At 48.5% G+C, this 15,061-nt stretch overlaps 2 protein-coding genes across 2 annotated transcripts in view; both read right to left on the reverse strand.

The window, feature by feature from the left end:
• Positions 1–689, reverse strand: part of PLXNB1 (plexin B1) — a 288,895-nt gene extending 288,206 nt beyond the window's left edge. The window contains exon 1 of the mRNA XM_075916670.1: positions 549–689. The gene's annotated coding sequence lies outside the window, so the exon portion shown is untranslated. The remainder of the gene's footprint in view (positions 1–548) is intronic.
• The window catches only part of CCDC51 (coiled-coil domain containing 51), a 47,594-nt gene extending 32,538 nt beyond the window's left edge, over positions 1–15,056 (reverse strand). The window contains exons 1-3 of the mRNA XM_075916671.1: positions 14,925–15,056; positions 3,202–3,548; positions 549–713 (exon numbers count right to left, since the gene is read on the reverse strand). Coding sequence (XP_075772786.1) covers positions 549–713; positions 3,202–3,510 — 474 coding nt within the window. The 5' untranslated portion in view covers positions 3,511–3,548; positions 14,925–15,056. The remainder of the gene's footprint in view (positions 1–548; positions 714–3,201; positions 3,549–14,924) is intronic.
• Between the last annotated feature and the right edge of the window lie 5 nt (positions 15,057–15,061).

The raw sequence follows: 15,061 nt of genomic DNA on the forward strand, positions 1-15,061 counted from the left end.
TTAAAGAATGACAAGTGTATCTCACCCCCTTTCCACTCCCCTCCCAAACTCCCTGTTAGCAGCCCCTGTTCACAATCACACAGGGCTACTGGTAATGGATTACATCGTAAGTGGACAGGAAGCTGCATGGGGTCATGCACATATTATTTCACCTACAGGCAACCCTGTCAGACAGATTAGCTGTTCATTAACTAAATTCTGCCCTTAAAAAGGCATTAAATTCTAGACAGTGTAATTGAATTCAAGCTTTACAGGGATCACTGACCCAACCACCCCTGCCTCTACAAGCAAAAAATTTATTTTCTTTGTTCTCTTAATCTTGGGTTTTCTTCCACAGTTTTACCAACATACGTCAACTCTAACCTATATGATCGATCACTCTAACGCATTGTGTATCAAATTCATCCCCGGTACAATGTTAATTTAGGCACTGGAGATTAATTTAGTTTCAGGTTTGGAAATAGGACTGGCTATTTGCAATGATCAGTAGAGGTAAAACAATGGATGCCCCTCTGGCCCCAAACTCCAAGTCCTGAAATATCCCTTACCTGCAGCAATCTGTGTTCCAGAGTAGCCAGTTCTAAGTACTGGGTGTCTTCCCGGGATACTCGATCCAAACGATCCCGAACTTCCTTCAGTTTGATCTGCTGGGCTTCTACGCTCTCACGAGCCTCTCGTACAATCCCTCGGGCTACCATGAACACTTTCTCAGCCTGAAAAGAGATTGTAAATAGGGATGTGCACATATAGTCAAGTAAACAATTAACCAATGAGCCTGAGCTTATCGGTTAGTCCTATCAACTACACACACTCCCCTCCCGCCCACTGCCTCTGTATCAGAAGCAGCAAGGGAGCAGAATTGGGAGCCAGTGCCCACACGGAGCTGGCTTTAAGCAGGCTCCCCAAAAGCACTGATAGAGAAGCAAAAGCACAGAGGGTGAGGGGGGCAGGCGGGAGCCAATATGGATGGGGAAAGAATTAAGCTAGCTCCCCGCATGTATTGGCTCCCACGGACCCACCTGCCCCACATTGCTGCCTCCTACAGAGACAGTGTTGGGGGAAGCCTCTGTCTTCGGGAAGCCCAAGAGGCAGCAGCACAGGATGGCAGGCAGCCGGTCTGCAAGGGGAGCTAGTTTTCAAATGGGCTTCCCATGCAGACCAGCTTCCAACTGCCACCCTGCGCCGCTGCCTCTGATAGAGAGGCAGCAGCAAAGGATGGCAGGTGGCTCTCCAGGAGTGGAGTAATAGCACACTGGCTACTGCTCCCACCCCCAATATTTTATGCAGTTACTTGACTATTCAGTTACATGATATCTAACACTCCTAATTGCAAACAGGTTCCCAATTGTCACTGAGTTCGTCTAAATTGCTGACTTACAGGGATGCAAATCTAGAGAAGGGAAAATTCTCAGTTAACAAGATCCCGAAGACAAACTGCTAGGCTTGAATACATTTAGAATGTTAATTCGTTGGTTCATTTCGAGCAGAGAAGATAGACAGTAGGTCCTTTTCCAAAATTCAGTGAAGGAGTCTCATTTCTACTGGTGAACAGAGTATCTGCAGTCTTTGTGACCTGCGGACCTCAATGCCAACTGGCAGAGGGCACAGCCATGTAGAAGGTTTACAGGGATCCCTTAGAACTGGTATCTACGTGCTAGCTGAAAGAGTGTCGTGTGAGATCTTTACCGAAAGCTGTGTTTCACAATTATGATGAAGACGAGTGTAAGTGCATGTAAAGTGCTGGGTATATATTGAAAACTATGCTCTAAAGGTGTGCCATGCCATTTTGGCCTGGTCACCAGAATGAGAGAAAACAGATTTCTTCGGACAAGAGATTAGGGATGTGAACGACTAGTCGACTATCGGATAAGCATTTGCTTATCCGATAGTTGACAGACTAGTCGCTCCCCCCCTCCCCCCGTTGCTTCCTCTATCAGAAAGAGGCAGAAGGGAGGGGGGAGGGGGGAGGAGGGAGTGCTTCAAAGCAGCTCCACCACTTTGAAATGCTGCATGCAGCCTATGGCCAGCTGGAATCCTGGGCTGCACATGGCTTTGTCAAAGTGGAAATGTTGCATGGAGCCCATGTTCAGCAGAGGAGTCCCAGCTGACCCCAAGCTCCACATGGTTCTGCCACTTTGAAACGCTGTGTGAATCTTGATGGTGGCCGATCCTGGGCTCCATGCGGTGCTGCCACTTTGAAATGCTGCAGAGAACACGAGACCAGCAGGGGACTATTTGAAAACCCACAGCGTTTTCGCCTTTGAAGTGTAGCAACAGTCCTGAGGCTGTTGCTACACTTCAAAGGCAACAGCACCCTTATCGACTAATCGAATAGTCGAAGCAAATTGCATCGACTATTTGATTACCAAAATAATCAAAATTTTACATCCCTACAGGAGATAGTTATCTGATTACATGTAAATGGAGTATTACATGGTTCACAATGGGTGCCCATTTATGTTCTTGAGAGTGAATTTAAAGAAGAAATAAACTATCAGGAAGTCCTGTTTACAAGTGAAGATAATGGATTTTTGAACGACTATAACTGTAACTATCGGTATAGAGCTACACTCTGCATTGTTTACGGAAGAGAAAAGAGGAGAGCCCTGCAGAGCAGGATGAGAGCTCCCAGCTGCAAACCACAGTTGGACAGGATTAAGTTCTAAAATGAATCGTATGATTTTGTGTAATACCTTGTTTTCAATATGTCCATCTACTTGCTATTACCTGAATCTTTGCTTGTTGTTAAATAAACATCTTGTTTTTATTAAAAGCATGTTTAAGTGCTATGTTTTCCTGCGGTAAAATGAGTAGTACATCAGCCAGTCCAGTTCCGTTGGGAGAAGGGGATCTGTTCATTCTGGAAGCACCCAGTGGAACAGAGCTGGGCACTCCATAGGGATATGTGGAGGACTTGAGGGCTGGAGTGTACCTCTGATTAACCTGTAGAGACAGTGGGCCTGCAGAGCTCTGGAAGGCAGTATCTGTATAACTACAGGTTGGTGGTGTTGGGGAACTGAACCACAGCAAGCACAGACAAGATTTCTAGGTGACGGCAAGATGACTCAGAATCCTGGGTGCCCTGGAGAAGTGTCACTATTTTCCTTTCTATTTCACAGCTAGAACATATGTTTTAACAAAACAGCTTATCACTTGCTGCATGCCACACTGCTCCTGTATCGTAACTGTACACAGGATTACCTCTGTCACTTTTCCTTGAGCCTCTCGAACTTCAATAAGACCAACAAACTCTTCATATCTATCCCACCAACTTTTCATTGTTGTAGAAATTCTTCTGAGGGAGTTTCTTCCCCAAAATTTCCCTAATTCTGTCATCCGATGAAAAAGCATCATGGCCATTTCCGTTGCAGTCTCAGTGTCAGGCTTCTTAGGTGCTGGTGAACAATAAGCTCTCCTTATATGTAAATTTGTTCTTTGGCTCCTTGGGATAAATGAATGGCGGTACTGCATGCCATACCACACTGAGGATATGGCACCATTACACCTCATGGGATCTAAATCTTGAATCCAATCACTTATTAAAATGACTGCAAGAATAAAGAAACAAAGAAAAAATTAAATGAAAAGGAAATTAATACCTCTTCAATCTAATTTATATAAAGCTGTAAAAAGACGCATATGTGCTTTTTAAAAAAACAAGAACTTAACACTAATGATGGCTTCACGACCATTAATTACCTAGACTACATGTGGATATCTTCTATGACACAGGTGGGAAACCTAATGCATGGGGGCTGAATGTGGCCCCTAACCTAGCTTGGATCTGGCCCCTGAGGTTCAGGGCACCCCCCCAATCCTAAGCCTGGAACTGCAGCCCCACCGTCGCCCCACAGTGGGGCTGGAACACACAAAATCTACTAGCCTAGGCCCTCCAAGGCTTTGATGTGTGAGAGGAATGCCTTTTTCCTTCTCAGTCAGGGCCCATGTCAGAAAGGGTTAGTTTGTTTTGGTGTTTTTTTGCTTCTCATTTGTGTGCAGCCCCCAACTGCTATTTCTGTGGGTCAGTTGCCCCAGACCCAAAAAAGGTCCCCCCGGTTTACATATCATGTTTTTAATCAAAATGTCTATGTATGACAATTCTGCTTCTTGCAAGAATTTCCCTCATGCCTCCTGATTACTAATTCACTCAAGGGACCTTGAAGAGTGGACTTAGGCAAAATTGGTACAATTGCCTCAAAGAAGCAAGTACATACACACCCCTAAGAAATTAAGTGCTGAGGTGAAGACAGACAAATGCACAAGGGCCAGAGGTAAAACAGTGCCAAAATTTAGTATTCAACTTAGGGTTGCTTTCTCAAATAGGCTAGAAAGGCGCATACATTTTTCCAACGCCCCTTCCACAACTATGTGTCCTATCAGTGTGAAACTCAATATTCATTTCTTTGCCTTTTAAAATTGTTTTATTTCACTCTACGATTTTAAATTAGAAATGTTGACCAAAACTTTAAAAAACACTGACTCACTACAGAAAACTTGGTATCAAGTTGGGTCCCAAGTTCATCTAGTACAACAAGCAGTTAAATAGAATTTAGGGTTCAAAAAAAGAGAGTCACCCTAGGAAATTAATACAAGCTTTCAGTATGGAACTGTGATACGCTGCCACACAAACACACTTCATTTAATTAACTTAAGAGCAGGGGTTTGGAGCGGAGCCTGGAGCTGGAGTGTGGAGCAGTGGAGCTGCAGGTTTTTGCCTGGAGCTGGAGTGGAGCCAGAGCACAGAAAATCTTGACTGCTCCACTACTCCAGTTTTCTTTTTTTTCCAATCCAAAATGAATATTTTAGCAAGAAAGTCCTAAACGTGCCAAAAAGTTTCAGATTGCATAACAACTGATATTAACATCTACTTTACCATTTTATGTCATATGTCTCAGTTATTCTCTCTTCGGCTGAAATCAAGATTTAATGTACAGATACAAAATTACAAAGTTTTTTGGAGATATGTTTTATTAAAGAATCAGATAATTATCAGAATCTGGAAAAACTGCAGACTGATCCCACCCTTGTGCCAAGATTAGGCGAGTATGTACTTGCGTAGATTAGATAGTTAGATTTAGTATGTGTTTATTTTCAACTTGGTAACGTGTAGCCTCGTTACTTCCCAACGATTAATGTTGTAGAACAGCGATAGCACGTACTAATGCTACGGCATATACCAAATTTCATTGATATATCTATATTAAAGCGTTTTTGAGATATTAGAGACTTGGAAAATATTTCAAATATTTTTACCGCAAAATGTCATAAGAAAAACTAACTTGCAATTTATAAATAAAAATTTACATTATGTATATTAAAAATACTACTTACTTCATTACAACTGCAAAAAACATGTTCAAATATTAAAATATACTTTAATAATAGTTTTGTGTGAAAAGAAAATGGGATCATTTTTGTCCAGAAAAATCCAAAATAAATTCGAAGTACCTTAAGTGGTTAAGATATCACAAGCAGGGACATTATAACAAATGTAATGCTTTTGTTCATTGCTTTTCGAAGATCATAACAAGAAAAATTTGGATGCGGTAGCAGCACAAGAAGATTTGGCTATGGCTTCAACAACAACAACAAAAAAATCAAATCTGCCCCGCATGATTGATAGCCAATTTATGGAATAGGATCTCAACGATGTCTTTACTTTTGAATTTGAAAAGCCCAAATTTGGGCTTTTGGGAAAAACAAAGAAGAAACTGGCAATGTGCACGGTGGAAAAGGAAGTGAATGGCGAGCTCAAACCATGTAGCTTCAAGACAAGTGAAGAAAGTGCCGTGAAAAGTTTCAACCTTTGGTGGCATGTAAAACGTAACCATCCTGAAAACTATGCGGCTCGTGTTACAAAAAAGGACCAGGAAGATGAGGCAAAATAGAAACCTGATGTGGCTAAAAGACGTTCATCTGGCTCTTTGAAACTGCTGGAGAAAAGATTTTTTGCAGAGCTTCATCTGAAAAGAAACCCAAAATTGAGCAAACAAAACTTGACTTATGTTTGAAGTCCTCAAAGGTTACAGTCACCATGGATGCCAATACTTTCCATGAAGGGCTGATGGAAATAGATTGCTTGAGTTCAACACCACTCACTACCTTCTGGCTACAGAACAAAGGATTCCAAAAAATTTCAGATGAAATAGGTCGGCAGCATAACATTTCAATGGGGCACGATGCAGTTCGTCATTTAGTTGTCAGGACAGCTGAGTCTGGTCGCGAAGAGCTCAAGAAAACTTTGGAGCAAAAACTGTGCTACCTGAAAATGGATGCGGCAACCTGTGGAAACAGAAATTTGCTTGCAATCAATGCTCAGTACTACGAAGAAGGAAAAGATAAAGCTGTGGTAAAAACTTTGGACATAATCGACACTGAAGGACATCACAATTCTTTCTATGTGAAAAGTCAAGTAAAAGCTATTTTAGAAAAATTTGGGATCAGTGAAATGCAAGTGCTGAGCATCTACGTTAACAATGCAGCAAACATGACGTGTGCCGTCAAAAATTTCAGTGAGGACAATGAAACCATTTCTACCTCTGAGAACAGGGATGTGGACAGAACTGAAGCTATTTTGCCTGATGAAGGAACTAAGGGAATAGATGAAATCGAACTCAACATGGATGCTGCTGCGCAATGGGTTAATGACCCTAGCCTCATACTTCCAACATGGCTTCACGAGGACGACTCAAAAGCACAACTGATGAGGTGTGGTATTCACATTTCAGTTGGCAATCTGGGATGGACTGAACAAAGAGCCAGCGAAGAAATTTCTGGCAAAAATTTGACACGTCATTGTCAAACTATGAACCCCAAGTGTTCAAAGTGTTCTGCTTGATCTATATGGGGTAACTCAATCATTGGATACTGTGACTCACTGGGGTTCAACATTTGCGATGATTGATCGGCTTCTTGTTTTTCAATCTTACTGTGAACAAGTGGCTGCTGCTGGAACAAGAGAACTCAAGTTAACAAAAGCTGAATGGGACGAAGTGAAGAACCTGTGAGACCTCTTGGCAAAGCCAAACCAAACAACTGTGAATCTTCAAACTGTCGATGTAACCCTGGGAGTTTTAATGAAGGAATGGTGAAAACTGTCAACATACTTGCAAGAAAATGGTGGACAAATTGCAGAAGGAATTCTATCCTCCATGCAGAAATACGAAGAGAAGCTTTTTGACAATATTCATTTCCTTGCTGGAGTTTATGTTGACCCACGGTATCAGATTCTTCTTACCTCAAGGGAAATACCAAAGGCAAAGGAAGGACTCCTTGATATTGCTCGACGACTCGAAAAACAAAATCTATTGCTACATTTGAACTTGGTAAAAGAGACTGAAGAAAACGAACACAACAAAAGGAGTCATCAACAATCGAATTTGCGATTTCAGAAAGTTCACATCTTTCAGAAATAGCAGGCTGTTCTCAAACTTCTGTCTCCACTCTGATCTTGTTCAAGCGTCCATCCCTGAGACGTCTTCAACCATCACAGGGAAATGGAGATAATTAAAGCACCAATTCTTCAGATGATGACTTCAAAAAGGAATTGAATAAACAAGAAAGACGCCAGCGAGAATTCATAATTGTAATAAAGCATTATTCGAGAGAAACATTCGGGAAGATTGTGAGGTGATGGAATCTATTGGTAGGCTAAAAGTTAAGTCTGTTTTTGAGGCCATTCACAGCTACCCACACCGCATTCAGGCTGCCTGTAGAATTGCTTCGAGCACGCCAACAACTCAAGCTAGGGTACAGCGACTGTTTTTGGCTTTAAAGTTAATTTTAAATGATCTGCGGCAGGCTATGAAAGACGACTTGATTGCTGCAAGAATTTTTTACAGATTTAATTATGAATTATTCTAGACCGTATCATTGTTGATGAAATTTAAATTGTTTTAAAATACTGAATAAAAATAATGTTTTTTCAAAATTACAGTATGCACCTTTTTATTTAGTTAAAAATTAATTGAGTCGGAGCATGGAGCGGAGTCAGAACAGAGCTGGAGCAGTCACTATTGGTGCTGAAGCGGAGCAATTAAAAAAATTTGATTGCTCCAAATCCCTGCTTAAGAGTTAAGATTTTTTTTTTCAAATATATTTCCTCACACCAGCACAAAAACTAGTCAGACATTTCATAGAATACTAGAACTGGAAGGGACCTCAAGAGATCAAGTCCAGTCCTCTGCCCTCAGCGCAGGACCAAGCACATAGAACCATAGAATCAGAGAACCATAGATCTGGAAGAGACCTAAGAAGGTCATCAAGTCCAGCACCCTGCTCTAGGCAGGACCAATTCCAACTAAATCAACCCGGCCAGGGCTTTGTCAAGCCGAGACTTAAATACTTCTGGGGATGGAAACTCCACTACTTCCCTAGGTAACCCATTCCAGTGCTTCACCACCCTCCTAGTGAAAGTTTTTTCTAATATCCAACCTGGACCACTCCCACCACAACTTGAGACCATTGCTCCTTGTTCTGCCATCTGTCACTACTGAGAACAGCCTCTCTCCATCCTCTTTGGAACCTCTCTTCAGGAAGTTGAAGACTGCTATCAAATCCCCACTCACTCTTCTGCAGCTTCTGCAGACTAAACAGACCCAACTTCCTCAGCCTCTCCTCATAAGTCATATGCTCCAGCCCCCTAATCATTTGGTTGCCCTCCGCTGGACACTCTCCAATGCATCCACATCCTTTTTGTAGTGGGGGGCCCAGAACTGGACACAATACTCCAGATGTGGCCTCGCTGAAGCTGAATAAAGGGGAATAATGACATCTCTGGATCTACTGGCAATGCTCCTCTTAATGCAACCTAATATGCCATTAGCCTTCTTGGCTACAAGGGCACACTGTTGACTCTCATCCAGCTTGTCATCCACTGTAACCCCCAGGTCCTTTTCTGCAGAACTACTACTTAACCAGTTGGTCCCCAGCTTGTAACTGTGCTTGGGAGTCTTCCATCCCAAGTGCAGGACTCTGCACTTGTCCTTGTTGAACCTCACAGATTTCTTGTGGCCCAATCCTCCAATTTGTCTAAGTCATCTCTGCCCTCAAGTGTATCTACTTCTCCCCCTAGCTTAGTGTCATCCGCAAACTTGCTGAGGGTGCAATCCATCCCCTCATCCAGGTCATTAATAAAGATATTGAACAAAACCGGTCGTAGAACCGAACCTAGCACCATCTAGATCATCCCTGATAAGATGACTATCAAGCCTGCTGTTAAATATCTCAGGTGATGGAGATTCTACAACCTCCCTAGGCAATTTATTCCAGTATTTAACCACTCTGACAATTAGGAAGTATTTCCTAGAGTACATCTACACTGCATGGCTATTTCGGGAAGCAACTGTCTCTCTAAATCTCTCATGTTAGAGATTTCTGATGCTTATCGTCGTCTTCTTGGTTATGTCTGTGATGTTGTCTGTCTCCTTGCAATTGTATTTGATGCTCTCGTCCAGTTTTCATGGCCTAGTTATTTATCTAATGTTCTCTCCACAATACCAATCTCTTTTCGCATTTGGGAGACATTTCCATTGCATACAGATTGTGTTGCACATATAGGCTTGCTCCTGCCTTTTGCACACAGGAATTTCACACTGACTTTCTTTAGACTGCCATTCAGCCATTGCTGAGGCAAATTGTTAACTGGCATCACATAGGCTGCGGTGGGGAACCTAAGTCCCGGGGGCTGGACGCGGCCCCCAACTCGCCTAGATCCAGACCCTTGAGGCTCAAGTCTCCAGGAGCCTCTGTTAGCACTCCAGCATTCCTGCCATCCCCCCACGGGGCTAACACACTCCAAATCTAGTTGCTTGGGTCCCCCTACCCTCTGGTGTGTGAGGGGAATGTGGGGAGGAGCTTTCTTCTTTCCAGTCGGGGAACATGTTAGTGAGGGGTTTTTGTTTTTTTGCTTCTCACTTGTGTGTGGCCCTCAACTGATTTTTCTGAAGGTCAGCAGCCCCTATCCCAAAAAAGTTCCCCACTCCTATTTATATTTATTTCCTATTTAGGTATATTATGTTGGTTTTGAATTGTACAATCTCACTCAACATCTGCAGGAAGGAGAACTGAACGAGAAACTTTTAAAGTAGGAGACTCAGAGGGGGACGTGATAGCCTGTAACTTAAAAAAGAAGCGGTCCTGTAGCACCTTAGAGATTAAAAATATTTTCTACTCTCCACACACACACACACACACACACACACACACACACACACACACACACACACACACTTGTTTGTGTTCCCCATTTCCCCCACTCTTCTGTAAACCAGGCCTCCATTCTAACATCTTCTAAAACAAAGGGCTCTGTATTTGCACCATTTCTCCTCTCCCTTTTTACCAGGGTTGCCCTTTCTTCCACCACATGCCAGAGCTTTCTGTGCAATCACACACAGACAGGGAAATGCTACAGAGCTCACATTTGCTGCCTGGCACTTGGTAAACACCAGGGTAAAAGGTTAAGGTGGAATCCAACATGACAAGAAAGAGACAAGGATGTGTGTCTGTGGCCAACAAGGATAGGACGAGGAAGAATTCTATGCAGCTGTTTCCAATTGATACCAGATCCTCACAGGAGAAATTACAGAAGATACCTCCTCTGACATAGATAATCCAAGAGAATGCAGAGATGCACTGGAGACACGTTGGGATGGCAGCTCAGAGCAGGCTGTAAGAAAAATCAAGCTTGTCCCCAAAGATTTCTACAACTCTCTAAGGAAGACTGGTGATCCTTACTGAGAACTGAGTACAGGCAGTCCCCGGGTTACGTACAAGATAGGGACTGTAGGTTTGTTCTTAAGTTGAATCTGTATGTAAGTCGGAACTGGCGTCCAGATTCAGCCACTGCTGAAACTGATCAGTTTCAACAGCGGCTGAATCTGGATGCCAGTTCTGACTTACATACAGATTCAACTTAAGAACCCCAGGCATCCCCAAGTCAGCTGCTGCTGAAACTGATCAGCGGCTGATTCCAGGAAGCCCAGGGCAGAGGCTTCCTGTAGTCAGCCACTGGTCAGTTTCAGCAGCGGCTGACTTGGGGACGCCTGGGGCAGAGCAGCTGGGGTGCTGCTGGGTTGGTCCAGTAGCGCCGCCGCTCCTCGGCGCTACTGGACCAACCCAGCAGCACCCCAGCTGCTCTGCCCCAGGCGTCCTGATTCAGCCACTGCTGAAACTGATCAGCAGTGGCTGAATCAGGACGCCTGGGGCAGAGCAGCTGGGGTGCTGCCGGGTTGGTCCAGTAGCACCCAGAGCGGCGCTACGGGACCAACCAGCAGCGCCCCAGCTGCTGTACCACAGGCGTCCGGAGCAAAGCCGCAGAGCACGGGGGCAGCGGGACAGCCCAGACACGACATGGCTGTCCTGCTGTCCTGCTGCCCTTGGGCTCCGCGGCTTTACTCTGCTTTGCTCCCCATCTCCCTGGTCTGCAGACCAGGGGGACGGGGAGCAAAGCGGCGGAACACGCGGGCAGCCGACAGCCTAGACGCGTCTTCCACGTGTTCCGTCGCTTTGCCCGCTTGTTCCGCCTGCAGACCAGGGAGATGGGGAGCAAAGCAGAGTAAAGCCAAGGGGCTGTCGGCTGCCCGCGTGCTCCGCCGCTTTCCTTCCTCTCCCTGGTCTGCTGGAGACCAGGGAGATGGGCCCCGTTCGTAACTGCGGAGCCGACGTAAGTCGGATCCGCGTAACTCGGGGACTGCCTGTACTCGCAAACTGGATAGGTTTGGGAGTCGACTGGGAAGGGTTCCACCGACAATGAGCACCCCCAACCCCTGCCCATCCATCTAAACCTCTCTCTGCACCCCCACTCCCAACTAACCCTCTCTCCATGACCCCGCCCAACTAACCCTCTCTCCATGCCCTCATCCAGCCCTCCCTCTGCCCCCCAACTAACCCTCTCTCTGTGACCCCGCCCCCCAACTAACCCTCTCTCCGTGACCGCGCCCCCCAACTAACCCTCTCTCCATGCCCTCATCCAACCCTCCCTCTGCCCCCCAACTAACCCTCTCTCCGTGACCCCGCCCCCCAACTAACCCTCTCTCCGTGACCCCGCCCCCCAACTAACCCTCTCTCCATGCCCTCATCCAACCCTCCCTCTGCCCCCAACTAACCCTCTCTCCATGACCCCGCCCCCCAACTAACCCTCTCTCCATGCCCTCATCCAACCTTCCCTCTGCCCCCAACTAACCCTCTCTCCGTGACCCCGCCCCCCAACTAACCCTCTCTCCATGACCCCGCCCCCCAACTAACCCTCTCTCCATGCCCCCATCCAACCCTCCCTCTGCCCCCCAACTAACCCTCTCTCCGTGACCCCGCCCCCCAACTAACCCTCTCTCCGTGACCCCGCCCCCAACTAACCCTCTCTCCATGCCCTCATCCAACCCTCCCTCTGCCCCCCAACTAAACCTCTCTCCATGACCCCGCCCCCCAACTAACCCTCTCTCCGTGACCCCGCCCCCCAACTAACCCTCTCTCCGTGACCCCGCCCCCCAACTAACCCTCTCTCCATGCCCTCATCCAACCCTCCCTCTGCCCCCCAACTAACCCTCTCTCCGTGACCCCGCCCCCCAACTAACCCTCTCTCCATGCCCTCATCCAACCCTCCCTCTGCCCCCAACTAACCCTCTCTCCATGCCCTCATCCAACCTTCCCTCTGCCCCCAACTAACCCTCTCTCCGTGACCCCGCCCCCCAACTAACCCTCTCTCCATGACCCCGCCCCCAACTAACCCTCTCTCCATGCCCACATCCAACCCAACCTCTGCCCCACAACTAACCCTCTCTCCGTGACCCCGCCCCCCAACTAATCCTCTCTCCATGACCCCGCCCCCCTACTAACCCTCTCTCCATGCCCTCATCCAACCCTCCCTCTGCCCCCAACTAACCCTCTCTCCGTGCCCTCATCCAACCCTCCCTCTGCCCCCCAACTAACCCTCTCTCCATGACCCCGCCCCCCAACTAACCCTCTCTCCATGCCCTCATCCAACCCTCCCTCTGCCCCCCAACTAACCCTCTCTCCATGCCCTCATCCAACCCTCCCTCTGCCCCCCAACTAACCCTCTCTCCATGACCCCGCCCCCCAACTAACCCTCTCTCCGTGACCCTGCCCAACTAACCCTCTGTCCGTGCCCTCATCCAACCCTCCCTCTGCCCCCAACTAACCCTCTCCCGTGCCCTCATCCAACCCTCCCTCTGCCCCCAACTAACCCTCTCTCCGTGACCCCGCCCCCCAACTAACCCTCTCTCCATGACCCCGCCCCCCAACTAACCCTCTCTCCGTGACCCTGCCCAACTAACCCTCTCTCCGTGCCCTCATCCAACCCTCCCTCTGCCCCCAACTAACCCTCTCTCCGTGACCCCGCCCCCCAACTAACCCTCTCTCCATGCCCTCATCCAACCCTCCCTCTGCCCCCCAACTAACCCTCTCTCCATGCCCTCATCCAACCCTCCCTCTGCCCCCAACTAACCCTCTCTCCGTGACCCCGCCCCCCAACTAACCATCTCTCCGTGACCCCGCCCCCCAACTAACCCTCTCTCCGTGACCCCGCCCCCAACTAACCCTCTCTCCATGCCCTCATCCAACCCTCCCTCTGCCCCCCAACTAAACCTCTCTCCATGACCCCGCCCCCCAACTAACCCTCTCTCCGTGACCCCGCCCAACTAACCCTCTCTCCATGCCCTCATCCAACCCTCCCTCTGCCCCCAACTAACCCTCTCTCCATGACCCCGCCCCCAACTAACCCTCTCTCCATGCCCCCATCCAACCCTCCCTCTGCCCCCCAACTAACCCTCTCTCCATGACCCCGCCCCCAACTAACCCTCTCTCCATGACCCCGCCCCCCAACTAACCCTCTCTCCATGACCCCGCCCCCCAACTAACCCTCTCTCCATGCTCTCATCCAACCCTCCCTCTGCCCCCCAACTAACCCTCTCTCCATGACCCCGCCCCCCAACTAACCCTCTCTCCATGCCCTCATCCAACCCTCCCTCTGCCCCCCAACTAACCCTCTCTCCATGCCCCCATCCAACCCTCCCTCTGCCCCCCAACTAACCCTCTCTCCATGACCCCGCCCCCAACTAACCCTCTCTCCGTGACCCCGCCCCCAACTAACCCTCTCTCTGTGACCCCGCCCCCAACTAACCCTCTCTCCATGACCCCGCCCCCAACTAACCCTCTCTCCATGACCCCGCCCAACTAACCCTCTCTCCATGACCCCGCCCCCAACTAACCCTCTCTCCATGACCCCGCCCCCAACTAACCCTCTCTCCATGACCCCGCCCCCCAACTAACCCTCTCTCCATGCCCTCATCCAACCCTCCCTCTGCCCCCAACTAACCCTCTCTCCATGACCCCGCCCCCAACTAACCCTCTCTCCATGACCCCGCCCCCAACTAACCCTCTCTCCATGACCCCGCCCAACTAACCCTCTCTCCATGACCCCGCCCCCCAACTAACCCTCTCTCCATGCCCTCATCCAACCCTCCCTCTGCCCCCAACTAACCCTCTCTCCGTGACCCCGCCCCCCAACTAACCATCTCTCCATGACCCCGCCCCCAACTAACCCTCTCTCCATGCCCCCATCCAACCCTCCCTCTGCCCCCCAACTAACCCTCTCTCCATGACCCCGCCCCCCAACTAACCCTCTCTCCATGCCCTCATCCAACCCTCCCTCTGCCCCCCAACTAACCCTCTCTCCGTGACCCCGCCCCCCAACTAACCCTCTCTCCATGCCCTCATCCAACCCTCCCTCTGCCCCCCAACTAACCATCTCTCCATGACCCCGCCCCCCAACTAACCCTCTCTCCATGCCCCCATCCAACCCTCCCTCTGCCCCCCAACTAACCCTCTCTCCATGACCCCGCCCAACTAACCCTCTCTCCGTGACCCCGCCCCCCAACTAACCCTCTCTCCGTGCTCCCTCCCGCCCCTACCGGTCTCGGCCTCGGCGCGCGGCTCAGCTCGGACGCGGGAGACTCGGGCACGCGCAAAGCTGACCGCTCTGTGGGGGGCGGGGGCGGAGTCTGAAGCGTCCGGTCCAGAGACTCTCAGGGCAGCCGCAAAAGCCCCG

This window comes from Pelodiscus sinensis, unplaced genomic scaffold (assembly GCF_049634645.1).
Source record: "Pelodiscus sinensis isolate JC-2024 unplaced genomic scaffold, ASM4963464v1 ctg69, whole genome shotgun sequence".
NCBI classification, from domain to species: Eukaryota; Metazoa; Chordata; order Testudines; family Trionychidae; genus Pelodiscus; species Pelodiscus sinensis.